General features: G+C 40.2%; 1 protein-coding gene across 1 annotated transcript in view; it reads left to right on the forward strand.

The window, feature by feature from the left end:
• The first annotated feature begins 810 nt into the window (after positions 1-810).
• The window catches only part of lipia (lipase, member Ia), a 35,738-nt gene continuing 19,591 nt past the window's right edge, over positions 811-16,957 (forward strand). The window contains exons 1-2 of the mRNA XM_036588517.1: positions 811-949; positions 13,740-13,806. Coding sequence (XP_036444410.1) covers positions 947-949; positions 13,740-13,806 — 70 coding nt within the window. The 5' untranslated portion in view covers positions 811-946. The remainder of the gene's footprint in view (positions 950-13,739; positions 13,807-16,957) is intronic.

Genomic DNA, 16,957 nt, shown 5'->3' on the forward strand with positions numbered 1-16,957 from the left:
AACCCCTGATTTAAGGAAGAAAAGTGGTTGTTTTATAGTTTCTCACCAAAGAACCTTTCATTTTTAAGAACGTATGGAACGCTTATCGTACAATCACTCCCTTTGGGCTTAAATTAATCAGCAAACCCTGCTGTGATGGAGGACTGAACATTTAGTTTAGTTTAGTTTTAGTCTTTAAGGGGTGTCCAACTGTTTCTCTAAATTCTGTGCATAATTTAGTGGTTAAGATGTAATCAGAGTGGTTCAGAGTGGTTTGGTGTGAAACGCTCCGTTCTAGATAAACTTACCGAGTCAGAACTGTTCACAGTGGTGGTGATAGGAACCAGACGTCCACCTCTAAAAGCTCCCTACAGAAAGTTCCTACATGAAGTGGTTATGAATTCACTGCCTGATGACTGAGACACTGTTTTATGATAGTTTTGGCCTAAAAATTATATATTTTAAAAAACATTAGTAAGTTCATGTAGGTTCACTGGTGGTTCTGGATAGTAAATAAAATGTCTATATTTGTGTTGTAGTCATGGCGACCCCTGGTTCCTATCACCACCACTGTAAAGACATCTGAACAATTTCACACCAAACCACTCTGAATCTCTCTGATTACACCTCAAACACTCAATTACACAGAAATGTTTGATAAATTGTTGAAACCTCTAATGTAAATGTTCATATCCAGCTGACAGTGACCTGAGCAGTGTTTGTGTCTGAAGGCTCTTCTTCGCTTTGTTCCTTCCTGTAACAGGTAGTCAGGTTCAGATCGTATTACAGAAAGGAATGTGCCACCTCTGTGGAGGCTGATCCTTAGGAGAGAAGAGGAGGAGCTGAGAGAGACACGGTCACGTCAGCTGAGCTCCAGCTCCTTCACCATTTCCTGTAGTGTGGATTGACTGTCAGTAACAATCAGCCACTTCTCTGTGAGAGTGAAGGACCTGCGCTCCTCTTCACGATGGTAAGAGCTTCTCTCTTCCTCTCTGTCTGTGTAAAACCCTGAAAAAGGCTTTTTAAAGGCCTGAGTCTGCTGTGTTTTCTCTGACCGGTCGGTCTGTTTGGCTCAGGAGGACTTTGAATTGACCTGTAGGTGCCTCTGTAGGTGTGTTTGCATGTGAGTGAGTGAGTGAGTGAGTGAGTGAGTGAGTGCCAGTAGATTTACATATAAGTGCACACCACTGGTTTTGATTGTTGGTTTCGTTTGTTTTGATTGTGCCCTGCAGTTACACCGATCAGGATTTCTCACTTTAGCCAGAGGACTCAGGCCAAGCTTGTCCAATAAGAAAACACAATTAGGTAATCTACCACTGTGGGATTAAATCATCAGTCTAACTGTGAAATACACCCTTTGGGTTTGGGTGATTTCACAAAAGCAGGATTTTCTGGATTTTCTCTCTCAGCCAGTGAACTTAAACACAGATTTAAACCTGTCTAATAAAAGCAGAAGTTGAGACTTTTTTTATTTTGTGAAATATCCTCCTCAGTAAAGCTGGATAATTTAAGACCAGACTGAACAAAGTAAAAATAATCCAACAGAGATATGCTGCTTATTGGACAAGCTTGACTTTGGGCTTAATTTATCTTGATAAATCGAGAAAAGTGTTTATGAAATACACTCAGTCTTCAGTTAGTTTTTCAGAAAATGTTTGCTCCTCCATCGCAAAGCAGGATTTTCAATAAAAAAGCTATGAATTTAAGCCCAAAGTGATCAAAAAGAGGAAAATCGAACAGAATTATGCCTGCTAATTTGGACAAGCTTGACTTTTGGCTTAATTTATCAAGCTAAGCTAAGAAAATATTTGTGAAATACACTCAGTCTTCAGTTAGTTGTTCAAAAAATTGTTCATTGCTCCATCACAAAGCAGTCATTTCCAATAAAAACTAATAATTTAAGCCCAAAAATTGAGTATTGCGGAGTAAGGGGTCTGGTGAAATGATCAAGTTTACTGAAAAATCCTACATTTCAAAGCATCCCAGTTAGATTCAACAAGCTAAATATGGGCATCTGGTATGTTAGACTAAAGGGGGAATTCCACTAATTTTTCAAAACTGCTGCATAATCCAGTGTTTGAGAGTCATTCAGAGTGGTTCGGTGAGAAATGTTTCAGATGTCTTTACAGCGGTGGTGATAGGAATCAGGGGTCGCCATGACTACAACACAAATATAGACATTTTATTTACTGTTTTGTTATTGAAGAATATGTAGAAAGCATTGCACATACAGGCACATGCTCTTTGATTGAACATGCACTTCAAGAGGCAGCAAGAAACAGCCAGCCCAGCAGTACTGCAGACGGCCGGGACGTCTAACCACTCAATTTCTCTTTACGGTAGAGACACAGACTCACAGCCCAACACAGAATAACACAAACAACACAAACACGTCTCAACTAGAACAACAGTAACAGCAACCAAGTCTTTCCTTCACCGGGAGTGCGACGCATTCCAGGAGCCACTCTACATGGCCATACCTGCCAAGCTCCCCACAGCAGCTCAGGCATACACTACCCAAAACCACCAGTGAACCTACACGAGTCTTCTGAGTTTATATGGAATGTTGATGATGGAAAATAGTGGAAAATCTGAAATAATAAGTTTTCTTTGGGGACTATTTTGCCTCACAGCGCCCTGCATGTTTAAGTTCTCAAAACTATCATAAAAACAGTGTCTCAGTCATCAGGCAGTGAATTCATAACCATTTCATGTAGGAACTTTCTGTAGGGAGCTTTTAGAGGTGGACGTCTGGTTCCTATCACCACCACTGTGAACAGTTCTGACTCGGTAAGTTTATCTAGAACAGAACGTTTCACACCAAACCACTCTGAACGACTCTGTTTACATCTTAACCATTTAATTTTGCATAGAATTTAGAAAAACAGTTGGACACCCCTTTAAGACTAAAACTAAACTGGTAGATTTGGCAGCGCAACATGAGGCCGAGGAATAATCCCCTTCAATTAGTTTAATTTCTCAAAATGTTAAAATATTTTTGGATTAAAAATGCTTTGTTTTTGCTATATTTGGCAAAACATACAAGTAAAAGATAATATACAAACATAGACGTAATTTATTTATTATTCATAGATTAAAATTACTAGACGAGGAATTTTGTTTCAAGCCTTAAAGTGGTAGTTTAGCCAAAAATTGAGTCATCCAGTTTCCCCATAACATCAGATGTGATCAATCAAAGTTTTCTGCTTTAGTTTTACTCGGGAGCTATGAGGCTAAAGCTCTGGGGTTATTTCAGTAAGCAGGATTTTCTGGGTTTTCTTGATTAGCAATTTAAACCCAAATTCAAGCCTGTCCAAAAGGAGCTGTGATAAGAGCCATTTCAAAAAGCAGAGCTGACCGCAGTGCGGCTCTCGAGCCAAACTGGGCCTGTGAGGATGTTTTGTTTAGCCCACTGAAAATTTATCTTCACCAGAACTTATTTTATGTTATAAATGTTACTGAATTAGTTCAAAACTGCAGTCTCACAATAAAAAATAAATAAATGAGGTATTCAGGCCTTAGATATTTACAAGGATTATGTTCTGATCTATTTAAACCCAATACATTAATTGTGAATTGAAAAGTGAATTATTATTTTTTTTTTAATCAAAAAATATTTTAGCCACGCCCCTGCATTTTAGAGCAGGAAGTGAGACTATACTGTTCATGGTATAGAACCATGAACAGTCAAATGACCACATTAGATTTGTGAACATTTTAGATTTGCATGACTAAAGCGTTCTTTGCATGGTGAAAATGTTGATGGAGCATGTGATGTATATGGTTCTGTAGAGAACCTTTTTGAAAAGGGTTCTATATAGCACCAAAAAGGGGTTGTAGCACGGCATGTGCTACCCCGGGCTCAAGGAGGACGCTGGAGGCAGGGTTCACAGTTGCAGCCATATCTTTATTTACCCACAAAATAAACACAATTCAAAACCACCAAACTATGCTGGCCACTTTTCAGTGGCTTAAGCTGGCTAGACTTTTCAGTCTCTCACACTCAAGCTTTTCAGCTCTTCAGTCTCTCGCTGCTGCCCCCCGCCCCCCCCTCTCTCTGTTCCCTCTCAGCTCTTCACGCTGGCAGCCAGACCAGAACGAGAGCTCGCTGCTCCGCCTCCTCGTCACCGCCCCCAGCTCGCAGCTCAGCCGCCTGGGTCGAACGTGAGGTGTAGTGGAGCGGCCTTTGCGCTCCGCCCCCTCCCCACTCGCAGCTCTCTCCCTGCCGTCCTGGCCGAGGGTGTTCAGGCCCGCCTTCCTGCCGGCTCTCGCAGCCGTCATCGTCGGGGCCCGGGGGCGGGCGCATGCCACAGGGGTCTTCTATTGTTATAAGCTTGACATTCTCCATCAATATGAAGAACCATTTCACCATGCAAAGAACTCTTTAATCAAAGTGTTCTTTGAGTGTTCATGGTTCTATATATAATGACTTTCTTTACTAAAGAACCCTTGAAGAACCATATTTTGTAAGTGTGTGGCTCTAGTGCTATAACTGAAGATGGGAACGGTTAAATCAGTTCAGCTGCAGTGATGCTGGATCAGGGCTTGATCCACATGCCTGTCCACTGAGTTCCGTTGTGTCTTTGTTTCTGTGTGCTGCTGGTCAGAAAGCAGAATGAAAGTTTTTCTAACAGTTTCTGTTTAGTTAGTCACAGGAAACCAACTCCTGATTCTGACTCTTCTTTCAGCCCGTGCCTCTTGGCTGGAGGTAAAGGGGAAACCAAGTGACATCAACAATTAACAGTAGTCGCCATCCTGAAGTTAGGAACGGAGAGTATTGATAAAATTCAGTGTCAAAAAATTTTAGCTTAGATTAAGTGACCCTTATTAGTCCCACAAGGGGGAAGTTTCACCTCTGCATTTTGACTCATCCATGCCGTGAAACACCACATACACACTAGTGCACACACACACACACACACACACACACACACACTAGGAGGCAGTGAGTACACAGCCCTATCCGCAGCACCCAGGGAGGAGTTGGGGGTTAGGATTCTTGTTCAAGGGCACTTGAGTCACGTACTTTCGGCTCAGGGGATCGAGCTGGCGACCTTCCGGTCACAGGGCTGGTTCCCTAACCTCCAGCCCGTGACTGCCCCAGCCCGTGACTGCCCCAGCCCGTGACTGCCCCCAGCCCATGACATCAGTTTAAAATGATATTAATGTTAGCGTTTACATTTCCAGCATCCAGAGTAACTTACAAGAAGTGCTTTGTATATCCAGAGAACGTATCTTTGCTAGTTACAATTAGGTTAGAGAGAAAGCCGGTCCTGAGCTCATCTCATGTTGATACCCAGAGAAAAGTCTAGATGCTTGTCTTCCGTGCATCTTAAAGGATGGCGGGTCGAGCCGAGCTGTACTCGAAGCTTGAAGGGCTCGAGATCCAGTTCGAGTTTTGACCATTGCCATCAGGAAGGGAGGGGCTGGTCTGTTTTTGGCTTTGTAAGCATCAGGGTTTTAAACCTGATGCAGCTACAGGAAGCCAGTGAAGGGAGCGCAGCAGTGGAGTTGAATGAAGTTAATAAGTTATCATTAATAAAGTTCATGAGTTAGTATTAATAAAGTTAATTTTTATTAAAGTTTGTTTGTTTGTACAAGATGGTACAGTAAATACAAACAAAAAAGAGTGTGTGTGCGGGGAAAGTAAAAAAGCCCAGGAAGAGCTTGTACGAAGTACTTTTCCTTAAGGAAAAACAAAGGTTACTAAATTTAATTTAATAAAACAAACAGACAAAATCACAAAAACACTAACACACAGTTAAAGTGACAGTAGATGAGTTTTAACCTGTTTTTGAAAGCTAATTAGATGATAGTTCCAGATTAAAGACCCTCAACGAGAAAGCTTAAACTGTCCAATTGACGTCCTAAAAAGCTGATCTTGTGGAATTCTTGGAATGTGTGAATTCTTGATCCTCAGTGCTGCTGCTCTGTACTGAGACTGTCTTACTAATCTGTTCTGATTGGACTGTTCAGACAGGAAACACAGTTACAGAAAGAAAACCTTGTATTTATTGAACATTTATGGATCTTAAACTGTTCTGTCAAAAGAATCTGAAGCTCACCAGTTACAGGATCTGGATATCATGAGTAAAGAGCACAAAACAGAGTGAATAAACTGAAAACAAACTGTTTTAATGAATATAATGTTGATCATTATGGACGGCATATGCAGTTTGGATGAATGTGATCCAGTCCTGTTACTGATCTATCCTGAAACACTCACTCACACCACATGCTGTGGTACTGTTAGCTGTAGTTCTTCCTTTGGGCATAATAGAGTGGTTCAGTAGTTTCTGAATTACAGACTAATCTTACCCTAATTTTAATTTTTGCAATGTATGACAATGGCCAAAATGAGTATGTTAAATACATATTCCGTATATTCAAAATGCATTTATTTGTGTTTCTTATGTGTGTTCAGCTGTGTGTAATGAAGGTTACCGATGTAACTAAACGTACTGACGTCTGTGATCTGCACTGTACTTTACATTAACCATGTACGTCTACAGTCAGACTCTCACACACAATGTATTTCACATAAACAAGACATCAGATCATAACTGCATTTTCACAGAGTATCAATACCCACAACACTCGCTTCTGTCCTGTTAAAGGATCATTTGATCAGATTTAAAATGAAGATACTGGAACACAAATTCATTTCTAAAGGTATCAGACAGTGAAGAGCATCAGACAGGATTCTGGATATTTTCATACATTTTCAAATGGATTTGATAAACACACTTACATGCATTTGTATTTGTATGGTACATTTCTGTGGGTAATATTTCCACATATATTATATAATAAATGCATTTTAAAATATATTTTAGACAATATGACAAAATATTCTGAAATACATTTTAGAGTTTGGAATGTATTTCAGCATGAACTGCAATGTATTTGAAATGTGGTTCAAATATATAAAAATACAAAGTCCATATATTTTTTTCCATGTGGGCACTTCACTTAAGTGTAGTGTTTTAATGAAAATTATTACAAAAATTATTACATTTTAAAGGAGAAATATCAGATCAGTATTGGTATCGGCTGAGGTGGAAATGGGCCGGAACACACCAGAACCCCATTCCAGGATTAAGAGTCGGCACATAACAGCGTTTCAGCTCAGATCTCAAAAATCTTGTGTTTTCATAAGAAACCTCGCATACTTATTTTACTCTTTTCCAAATTGTGTGTACGAAACGAAGTGTCTGCTTGAACACACCTAAAGTTCAGCCTTCAGCCCGTTCAGCTGAATGTGAGAGCAGCCAAGAAACTCAATCGGTAATAAATGTGATGTTTCGCTTTGTAATTTTCTTCAAAACTTGGCATTCTTTTGAATATGAAGTCTACTTGATGCAATTGATATTGTTTTTGCCCAAAAAATTCTAGAGTGGAAGGCAGTGACTAATGTCAGCTATTCATTACCAACTAGCTCGGCATCTAAATATAAACAGTCTGTAATATGAGCTCATCTAAGCAACTGGACGCTGGATGCTTGCGGCAGTCTAGATCAAATCATGAAAGAGGAAGTTTAGTATTTTGGTTACAATAGTGGTTGATTTAACTTTGTAGGCTCTGTCCATAAAGCTTTGGGCAGCGTTGTGTTGCTAGTTAACTGGGATTTCAGTAAAAGCAACTTTAGGTTTAGTTTTTTTGTCTTTGGTTAGAGAAGATAGAAGGTAGTAATATTAAACCTCATTAAAAAAACAGTCAAGCTTTTCTTCTTGACATATCTTAGTGTTTTTAATGCAGGGCAAGCACTAGACTCAAGTATTTATTGGCTGACTGTAAAATCTATGAAAAGAAATGTTATTTTTGAGGTGCCTTTCATTGTGAACATGTGACAGGTGTTTTAGGATGTTTTTTGAAGAAAATAAAAAAGGTTTCCCCAGTGAAGCCTGACCATTTTCATCCCTGGAGCCTAACTAAATGTCTGGGGTGCTCAGGAAGGTGCTCTTTGCTAGGGAATAGCAAATAGGGGATAAACCAAGGCAGTCCTTAAAACAAAAAGTAACAATGCTTTAGAAAATCTAAAAACAAGAACAGGAAACTCACAATATGTGCATTTGGGCTACAGCCCACGCATAGCGGCAATAAAGCCTTCTTCAGAGCTTCTTTATTTTCTCCAAGCTTTCCCCTTTATGGTACAAGCCATTAGCCAATCAGATGATCTCTATGTGATCTCTATATGTATACTACTAGGTGGAAGAAACCACATCCAACAACATCCAACAACAATCATACAATGGCTTAAATCACATTGTGGCATCAGCACAGAATCAGATGTGAGAAATGTTCACTTTAAAGGCGAATGCTCTTTTACTGAACAGGCAGCAAGGGAGAACCGACGCTCAGTGCTGGCTGACACGGCTGGGAAGCAGGCAGGTCACTTCTAGCCACATTAGCCAAACAACTCTCCTTCATGGTAGATGCTTAACCCACCTAACTACCCCACAGGACAGCACATGATGATACAATTGACATATCTGCACATCACTAAGCTAACAATGACTTATTTACAAAGAAAGTCTCTCCCACCACAAGCGTGACGCCTCCCCAGAGCCTCCGTGCATGACTGCTCTGCATGACCATGCCTCCTGTGCTCCTACGGCAGCGCGAGCCAGTAGTGGGATGCTACAATATTTAGTGAATAGACCGTTCTTGGTTTCTTTGGAAAATTATTCTTCAGAAACTCTTCACATTTCTTGTGGAGTTCCACAGGGTTCAGTTTTAGGGCCTTTTCTTAATGTACACGTTACCTTTAGGTAATGTTATTACTAAACATAGCCATGTTGATGACACCCAATTATCCCTTTCCATTCCTTCTGATAATCAAGACTCTGTTGAAAGGATGATCACCTGTGTGGCAGACATTTCGTACAAAATTTTCTACAACTAAATCAGTAAAAGAATGAAATACTGATTGCTGGTACTAAAATTCAGAGAAAGCTGCTCTTTAACTTCATACACCAGGCTTGCAGTAGGAAAACTGGGTGTTTTCTTAGACTCATGTAAACATTAACTAAAGTAACTTTTTATCATGTGAGAAAATCACTAAAGTTCAGCCTTTTCTCTCTCAGAGCGACGCAGAGAAACTTGTTGATACATTTGTTCCAGCAGAGTTGATCACTGTAATGATCTTCTTACTGGATAAAACAATCCATCCTTTACAAACCCGTTCAGCTCGTTTTGTTACTAGTTTTTCAGCCCTAAATGACCTTTAAGTGCCTGAATGTCTTTTAATAGACATTTGAACACATATATATGTTTAATTTAGCTTTTAAATAAAGTCCTGTCTTTTTCTGTGTTTATCTTTTAAATTTGGTCTATTTTATTGCTTCATGTGATTTTAAACTCATATTATTAACTTTCATTTATTTCATTTCTTTAATTGTTTCTTTTACTGCTAAACTCCATCACCTGTCTGTAAAGCACTTTGAGCTGCCACAGGTATGTGTATGTGTGTGTGTGTGTGTGTGTGTGTGTGTGTGTATATATATGTATATATGTATTTCTGTCACGCAGGATACAGTTTTAGCCCTTTTTTGGAAGAATTTGGTTTGTGTTGAGAATCTGTATCCATGAATCTTCTCAGAGTAGGAGTGCTGATCAGATTCCTCCCTTACTGACTCAAACTTTACTGATAGGAACAGATTCTAGATCAGCACTCCTGCTCTGAGAAGCTTATTAGATCATCTATGTAGTAAATAAAGCATTTTCACTGGTTAGAAGAGTGTTTGCTTTCCGAATTTGCTTTAGTGGAAGTATCGGAAAAGAAAACATAGTATTGTGCCGTTTCCAGTGGAGGATGTAGAAACTTTTTACTGGAGTGGCAAAGGGGTGGCAGGGTGGCAGTGCGGGTGGGGGGAGTAGTGGGAGGGTTGGAAAGAGGTTGTTGAGAGTTGTTGACAGTTGTTCCACTGATCGTCAACAGCAAAACAATCTTCCTCTTAAGGGCACAAACACCCGCCCCACAGCAAGGGAAGACAATGACGTGTGAAATGCCATTGTCAATGAAATTTTGGGGTGGCATCTGGGGTGGCCAATCAGATTTCAGGGAAAGTACTGGCCATCCCGGCCACCACTTTAAAACCATGCATAGCCATTTTTAATAATTACTGATCAAATATTTTACTAAGAATATGGCTAAAACTTGAAAAATAATATCACAGAATACTGAAATAAATGATATGCCACCCAGCCCTGCCTGAAGCCTGAACTTTGCCCATACGTATTGTCAGTTTGTATAGAAAACAGTATATAATACAGTGTCAGAAAGTTTGTTCGCAACATTAGCCAGAGCAAAACTAGATTCTACAAGCATGTGTGTTCTCTCTCTAACTCCCATGTGTCTAACACATGGCCCTGGGGCCAGATCAGACCCGTAGCGTAATCCTGTCTGGCCCACATATTTATTTTCCTGTTCTATTAATATTCCTGTTTTACAACATGCTGCACTACAATCCCCAGCACTATAGCATAATGTGCCTAATGTAATGTAGTATAGCCTATTGTAATGGGCATAATGTTGTATACCATAGCCTGTCTATTTATTTATGTATTTATTTATTTATAATTTTATTATTTATTTATAATCTTTTGGATATTTCAAGTATTTATTATGTAATATTTCAAGATTCACTACAACTGCCTTTATTTTGATGTTAGTGTTTTGGATAAACAATGGCCAGCTGAGGTTATAGAAAAATGTTATTTAGCAATCAAATGAAACCACAGACATTCTCTGGCCCACAGATTTGTAGAGGTTTTTAATTGTGGCCCTTTTAGTGGTTGAGTTTAGAGCCCTGCTCTAACTAGACACATCAGTGTGCTCAGCTGGAGACGACACATCTCGAGTTAATTTTGACACAGAATGTGTTAAATCAGATAACAACATCACACAAAAAGTGTTAAATGGGTAACACAAGTAAGTGTGGTGTTATTTAACACATCATTTTTTGAGTGTAAAGCAGCACCAACTCTGTCTATATTTGCTGCTATGAGGGGGAAAATGATATGAATTAGATTTCTGGGTGAACCACTGGATCACAAAGCCTTTCATTCTTTCATTTGAAAACCTTTCATGTTTTGTGGGGAGGGCAGGAAACCCAGCATGAGGTAAACAGCTCCAGGGTGGTGATCATTCTGGAGGAACAGGTTTGGCTTCGACGCTGCAGCCTCCCACGAGTCTCACTCAAACAGAAATTTTAAACAGATGATTGCTGGTTTCAGTATGAGTGCAAAACATGCTGTCTGCTCATGTAGCCAGAGAATCCAGAGGCTTTTTCAGTAGAAGTAGGAAAAAGAAAATACAGACCCAAAGAGGACAAAGAAACAGGAGTGGGCGTCCTGTGATTAGCTAAACAGAAACTGTTGAAACTAGCATTCTGTCCCACAGGAACTGAAAAGTAAGACTGGAACTGCAGCGTTTCTTCTGACATTAAGTGTTAATAGTGAGTTTGTACAGCCTCTACTCTTCTGGGAAGGCTTTACACTAGATGTTGGAACATTGCTGTGAGGATTTGATTGAGCATGAGTAAGGTCGGGTACTGATGTTGGATGGTCAGCTCTGGATCACTTCAACTCATCCCAAAGGTATTGGATGGAGTTCCATCACTCCAGACAGCACAGTCCCACTGCTCCACAGCCCAATGCTGGGGGGCTTTATACCCCTCTAGCCCACACTTGGCATTGGACATGGTGACCTTAGGCTCATGTGCAGCTGCTCCAAAGTGTCCCATTCTATATGTCAGTGCTTTTCTATGGAGATTATACCCCAATTAAACACCTGTATCAGTAATGGGTGCAGCTGATTTCATTAGAAGGACTGTCTGGATACGTTTGGACATACAGTGTAGGTCAAGTCTCATTGCACATGAGGACATCTGGGGACAACCATGAGAACTTTTGGGCTAAATTTCGGGGGAACTGAATGGAAAATTTCTAACCAAGCCCAACACCTAGTAGAGGTGGAGCTCACACTAGGGGGCGCTAGTGTGCTTGTGATGTTAGTGACTGAAGCTCCCCAAATGACTCCAAGTTAGCACGTAGACGTGAGTCCCATGTCCAGTGTTTACCCTTTTTCCCGAAACATTAATGATGAGCATGATCATTAGCTAACAATAGCTTTTCTCCTGGCTTATGATGCTTGAGTTATTGATTGGAATCTGGATGTTAACGGAGCCCAGACTAGGAATTTGGGGCAGGGTTTACCCTTGTTGGCTGCAGTCCAACACTAAATGTTTAGAGTTTTGACATGTCCCAAGATGTGTACTTTCATTATGAGTACAAGTCTGGCCTTGTAAGACAAGGTAAAGTCCTGATTTGATATGGTGTTGTGGTTTAATTCAACTGATTTAAAGTGATAGTACTGCAGTACCCTCACTCAGCCAAGACGTGTTCAATGGCTTTTTTAGTTAAACACTAAAGCTATGTGGCTAATGTAAGGGACTATAGGGGGCTGTAAGTTAAGTTGACCCTTATTAGTCCCACAAAGGGGAAATTTCACCTCTGCATTTAACCTGTCGGTGCAGTGAAACACCACATACACACTAGCGAATGCACACACACTAGGGGTCAGTGAGCACACTTGCCTGGAGTGGTGGGCAGCCCTTTCCACAGTGCCCAGGGAGCAGTTGGGAGTTAGTTGCCTTGCTCAAGGGCACTTCTGTCGCGTACTGTTGGCTCAGGGGATTGAAGCGGCGACCTTCCGGGTGGGTACCCTGACCTCCAGCCCATGACTGCCCCAAGGGACTGTAAGGGACATCAGGGGACTGTAAGGGAATATAAGGGACTATAGTGGACTGTAAGGGACTATAGGGGACTATATGAGACTATAGGGGACTATAGGGGACTATATGAGACTATAGGGGACTGTAAGGCACTATAGGGGACTGTAAGGGACTGTAAGAGACTATAGGGGACTATAAGGAACTGTAGGGGACTATAGGGGACTGTAAGGCACTATAGGGGACTGTAAGGAACCATAGGGGACTGTAAGGGACTAATAGGGGACTGTAAGGCTCTATAGGGGACTGTAAGGGACTATAAGGGACTGTGAGGGATGTTCATATCTCACCCAAAATAGACAAAACTATTTCCAAAGTTCAGACATCAGCATTGCTGCTGCTGCTATTGTTAACAACACTCTTAAAAATTATGGTTCTTCAAAGGTTCTTTAGTAAAGAAAATGGTTCTATATACAACCATGAACACTCAAAGAACCTTTTACAGGATTAAAGCATTCTTTGCATCATGAACGGATTCTTCAGATTGATGAAGTATGTGTTGTAAATGTTTCTTTATAAAACCTTTTTGAAAAGTGTTCTATATAGTACCCAAAATGTCTGTTTTTATATTTTTCTGTATTTTAATATTTTATGCTTATGTTAAAACCTTATTCTCTGTTCATTTTGCTCTTGTGTTATTGTTTGCTATCTGGTGTCGATCAGAGGAGGATGGGTTTCCCTTTTGAATTTTGGTTCCTCTCAAGGTTTCTATATAGAACCATTTTCTTTACTAAAGATCCCTTGAAGAACCCTCTTTTTTAAGTGTTTATGATAATGTACTTTAGGTACTTTAGTCTATGTTTATAGGTAACAGTGTCACATAATACAGTCTGTTAGAGAGATTAAGGGAAGTGTGTGGTGATTTATGTATGTATGAATGAAGAGGGTGTGTTCTAGGATGGAGAACCCCAAACTGAAGACTGATTCCCATTTACATCTTTATTTCTTCTTCCATTTATTTTGCAGCTCTGCAGGTCGTCCCATTGCTGCTGGCTTTTAGCCATGATGTTCGCATCATTTGCAGTGTGCAAAGGTAAGACTGTACCTAATGCATTCTATCTATCTATCTATCTATCGACCTACCTACCTACCTACCTACCTACCTGTGTGTGTATGTACATATAAACAGTATATACATTATGTGTAAATATAGTATTGATATTTATTGTATGTCTAAGGCAAGCACAGAGCTGTACAATCTCCATAGACAAACACTGGCAGCAGAGGGTCGCACTGAAGAGCTCAGTGACTTTAAACATGACACTGTCATAGGATGTCACCTTTGCCACAAGTCAGCTTGTGAAACGTATTGTGAAATTCAACTGTAAGTGCTATTATTGTGAAATAGAAGCATCTAGAAGCTACAGCAGCTCAGTCACGATGCAGTAGACCACACAAACTCACGGAGAGGAGCCGGCGAGGGCTGAAGCATGTAAAAATCATCTGCTCTCTGTTGCATCACTCACCACAGAGTCACAAATTGCCTCTGGAGGCAACGTCAGCAGCTGCATAAAAGCCCAAGGTCACTATGCATAATGCCAAGTGTCGGCTGGAGTGGTGTAAAGCGCCGCCGCTGGACTCTGGAGCAGTGGAACCGTGTTCTCTGGAGTGATGAATCAGCTTCTCTGTCTGTCAGTCTGATGATGAATCTGGGTTTGGTGGATTTCAGGAGAACGTTACCTACCGGAATGCATAGTACTAACAGTAAAGTTTGGTGGAGGAGGGATGATGAGCTGGGGCTGGTTTTCAGGGTTTGGGCCCCTCAGTTCCAGTGAAGGGTGATGTTGATGCTACTGGTGTGACCAGTTTGGTGTGGAGCAACTCCAGAGTCCTGACCTCAACCCCACTGAACACCTTTGGGATGAACTAGAATGGAGATTGTGAGTCAGGCCCTCTCGTCCAACGTCAGTGTCCGACCTCACAAATGCTCTTTAGACTGAATGGGCACAAATTCCCACAGACTCCCTCCAAAATTTTGTGGAAAGCTTCCCAGAAGAGTGGAAGCTGTGACAGCCGCAAAATGGGGCAACTCCAAATTAATGCCCATGGTTTTGGAGAGGGACGTCCAACAAGCTCATATAGGTGTGATGGTCAGGTGTCCACATACTTTTGCTCTTATAGTTTGTGCAAATGTGCAGTGCATGTGAAAAAAAGCATTAAAATAGAAAAGGAAATCAAATTTAAATCAAATTGATTGATTTTCTGTTTTACTAATAAAGTAAAATCCTTATAGAGAACAAACTTATGTGCCATTACTTATGTAAGCTTACGTAAATATGGCATATTTATGCTCATTTTATTAAACAATTGTTATTTATTTGTTGAATTAAACATTAAAATCAACAAAACATGTAAACAGAGGAGTTTTGCATAAGACAATGTAGATATTAAAGCATAGGTAAAATGAAACTCCTGACACATGAAGGTGCTGCCTCATTAAAACCTTTAAAACCAGTACAAATTTAATCTGCTTCATTTTTTTGATGGAGAACAATGAACCGCTATACTTCTGTTCTCCTGCTAGGACACATAACACACAGCCCTCACTGCTCAGGCTCGGTGAGAAGACCCTGAAACGCGGCTAGTCTTCTCTTCCTTCGTTCAGAAACCGAAGTCTTGGTATTCCCCTTTCTGTTCCTCATGCTGAACCAAAACTCTGCTTGTGCTCCGTGGCCGGCAGTGACTTCTGCTGAAGGTTTTATTTCTGCATTGGAGGGGAAAATACAGCTCTGGAGCAGCTCCTGGTCACTGCAGTGCCCTTTTCACCACCCTGTGGTTACCATCTGCAAAAGACCAACATACAATACCACAAATACACCAGTTGTTGTGAAACACTGATGGAGACAAAAAGGGCAGGTTGTTTTACTTAGTCATAGTGAACATGGCACTTATGAGCTGACTTACTGTAAATGTTGTGTTAAAATAAAATGTGATGCCAGAACCACAAACCTCTATACCTCATTTACTCAGAAAACACACCCCATGGAAAAGTGATTTTCATCATTTGCTGATGACGTGATGAGTGGGTGACAGCCGCTGCCCTGGTTTTGGTTTCTATACTCCCCCGGCCACTTTATTGGAAACCCCACCCTGCTGCTCTACAGTTAGAGACTGTAGTCCTTCTGTTGATGTGCAGTTTGTATTAGCTATCCTATAGTCCTTCATTAGTATTCAGTTTCTGACCACAGATCTGCTCCTGGATGGATATTTTTGGATGGTTGACCACTTTGCCCAGTGATAGAAGGTAAAGGTGGGGTTAATTAATTGTGCAGAAACCACACAATTTGGACTACAGCCTGTCACTGTAAATAGTGGAAGAGGACGAAAGTGTTTTTGAGATTCAAACTGATTTTTTTGTTTGTCTTAACTTATTTTCATGCATATTTTTCAATATATTTTATTTTCCAAATATATTGCAATATCATGGTTTTGCAATGTATTTAAGTTAGTATTTGTAAAGTCAATTTGTTAGCATTAAGCAAGTTAATTATTAAAGTTAAATAACCAATGCTTTATAAAGTTAATAATTTATCATTAATGAAGTTCATGTGCCCATGTTTCCTGATTACTCTTCACTAAATTAATGTCTTTCATTGATAGAACATGTTCCCATCAGACCGTTCTGTTCTGCACATAGTGACACAAACCACAATAGAATTATTATTTATTTAGTGTTTTCGATTTTAAACGTTTCTTTCAAAGCAATCTTAAGCACTCAGCAAATGACATACATTGAACTTAGAACTGCCAGGTCCTGTATACCATGAGAAACAGAATTAGAATTAAAAAAAGAACTGCTTGGTCCCAGGAACCATGCTGTTTTATAGGCATTACGTCATGAGTGTAAGAATCCTTTCATTTAAAATACAGTGCTAAAATTTAGCAAAAACTGAAAAGCATTATCATAGTTTATGAATGACAGATCTTAACAGACCGCTACCATTGTTTTATTGTAAACGCAGAGGTTTCTAAACGTAAAGTACTTAAAGTACAATATGGTGTCCCACAAGGCTCTGTTTTAGGGCCTCTGCTGTTCTCTCTCCACTTACAGACACTAGGACACAAACTTTGTTGCCCTTTGCTCTTATGCTGACGATACTCAGTTATATGTGTCAGCTTGGCTAGAGTCACTGGCACGGTTACACGTAATGGAAGATTGTATTAAATACATAAAAGCCTGGATG

Source organism: Colossoma macropomum, unplaced genomic scaffold (genome assembly GCF_904425465.1).
Source record: "Colossoma macropomum unplaced genomic scaffold, Colossoma_macropomum, whole genome shotgun sequence".
NCBI classification, from domain to species: domain Eukaryota; kingdom Metazoa; phylum Chordata; class Actinopteri; order Characiformes; family Serrasalmidae; genus Colossoma; species Colossoma macropomum.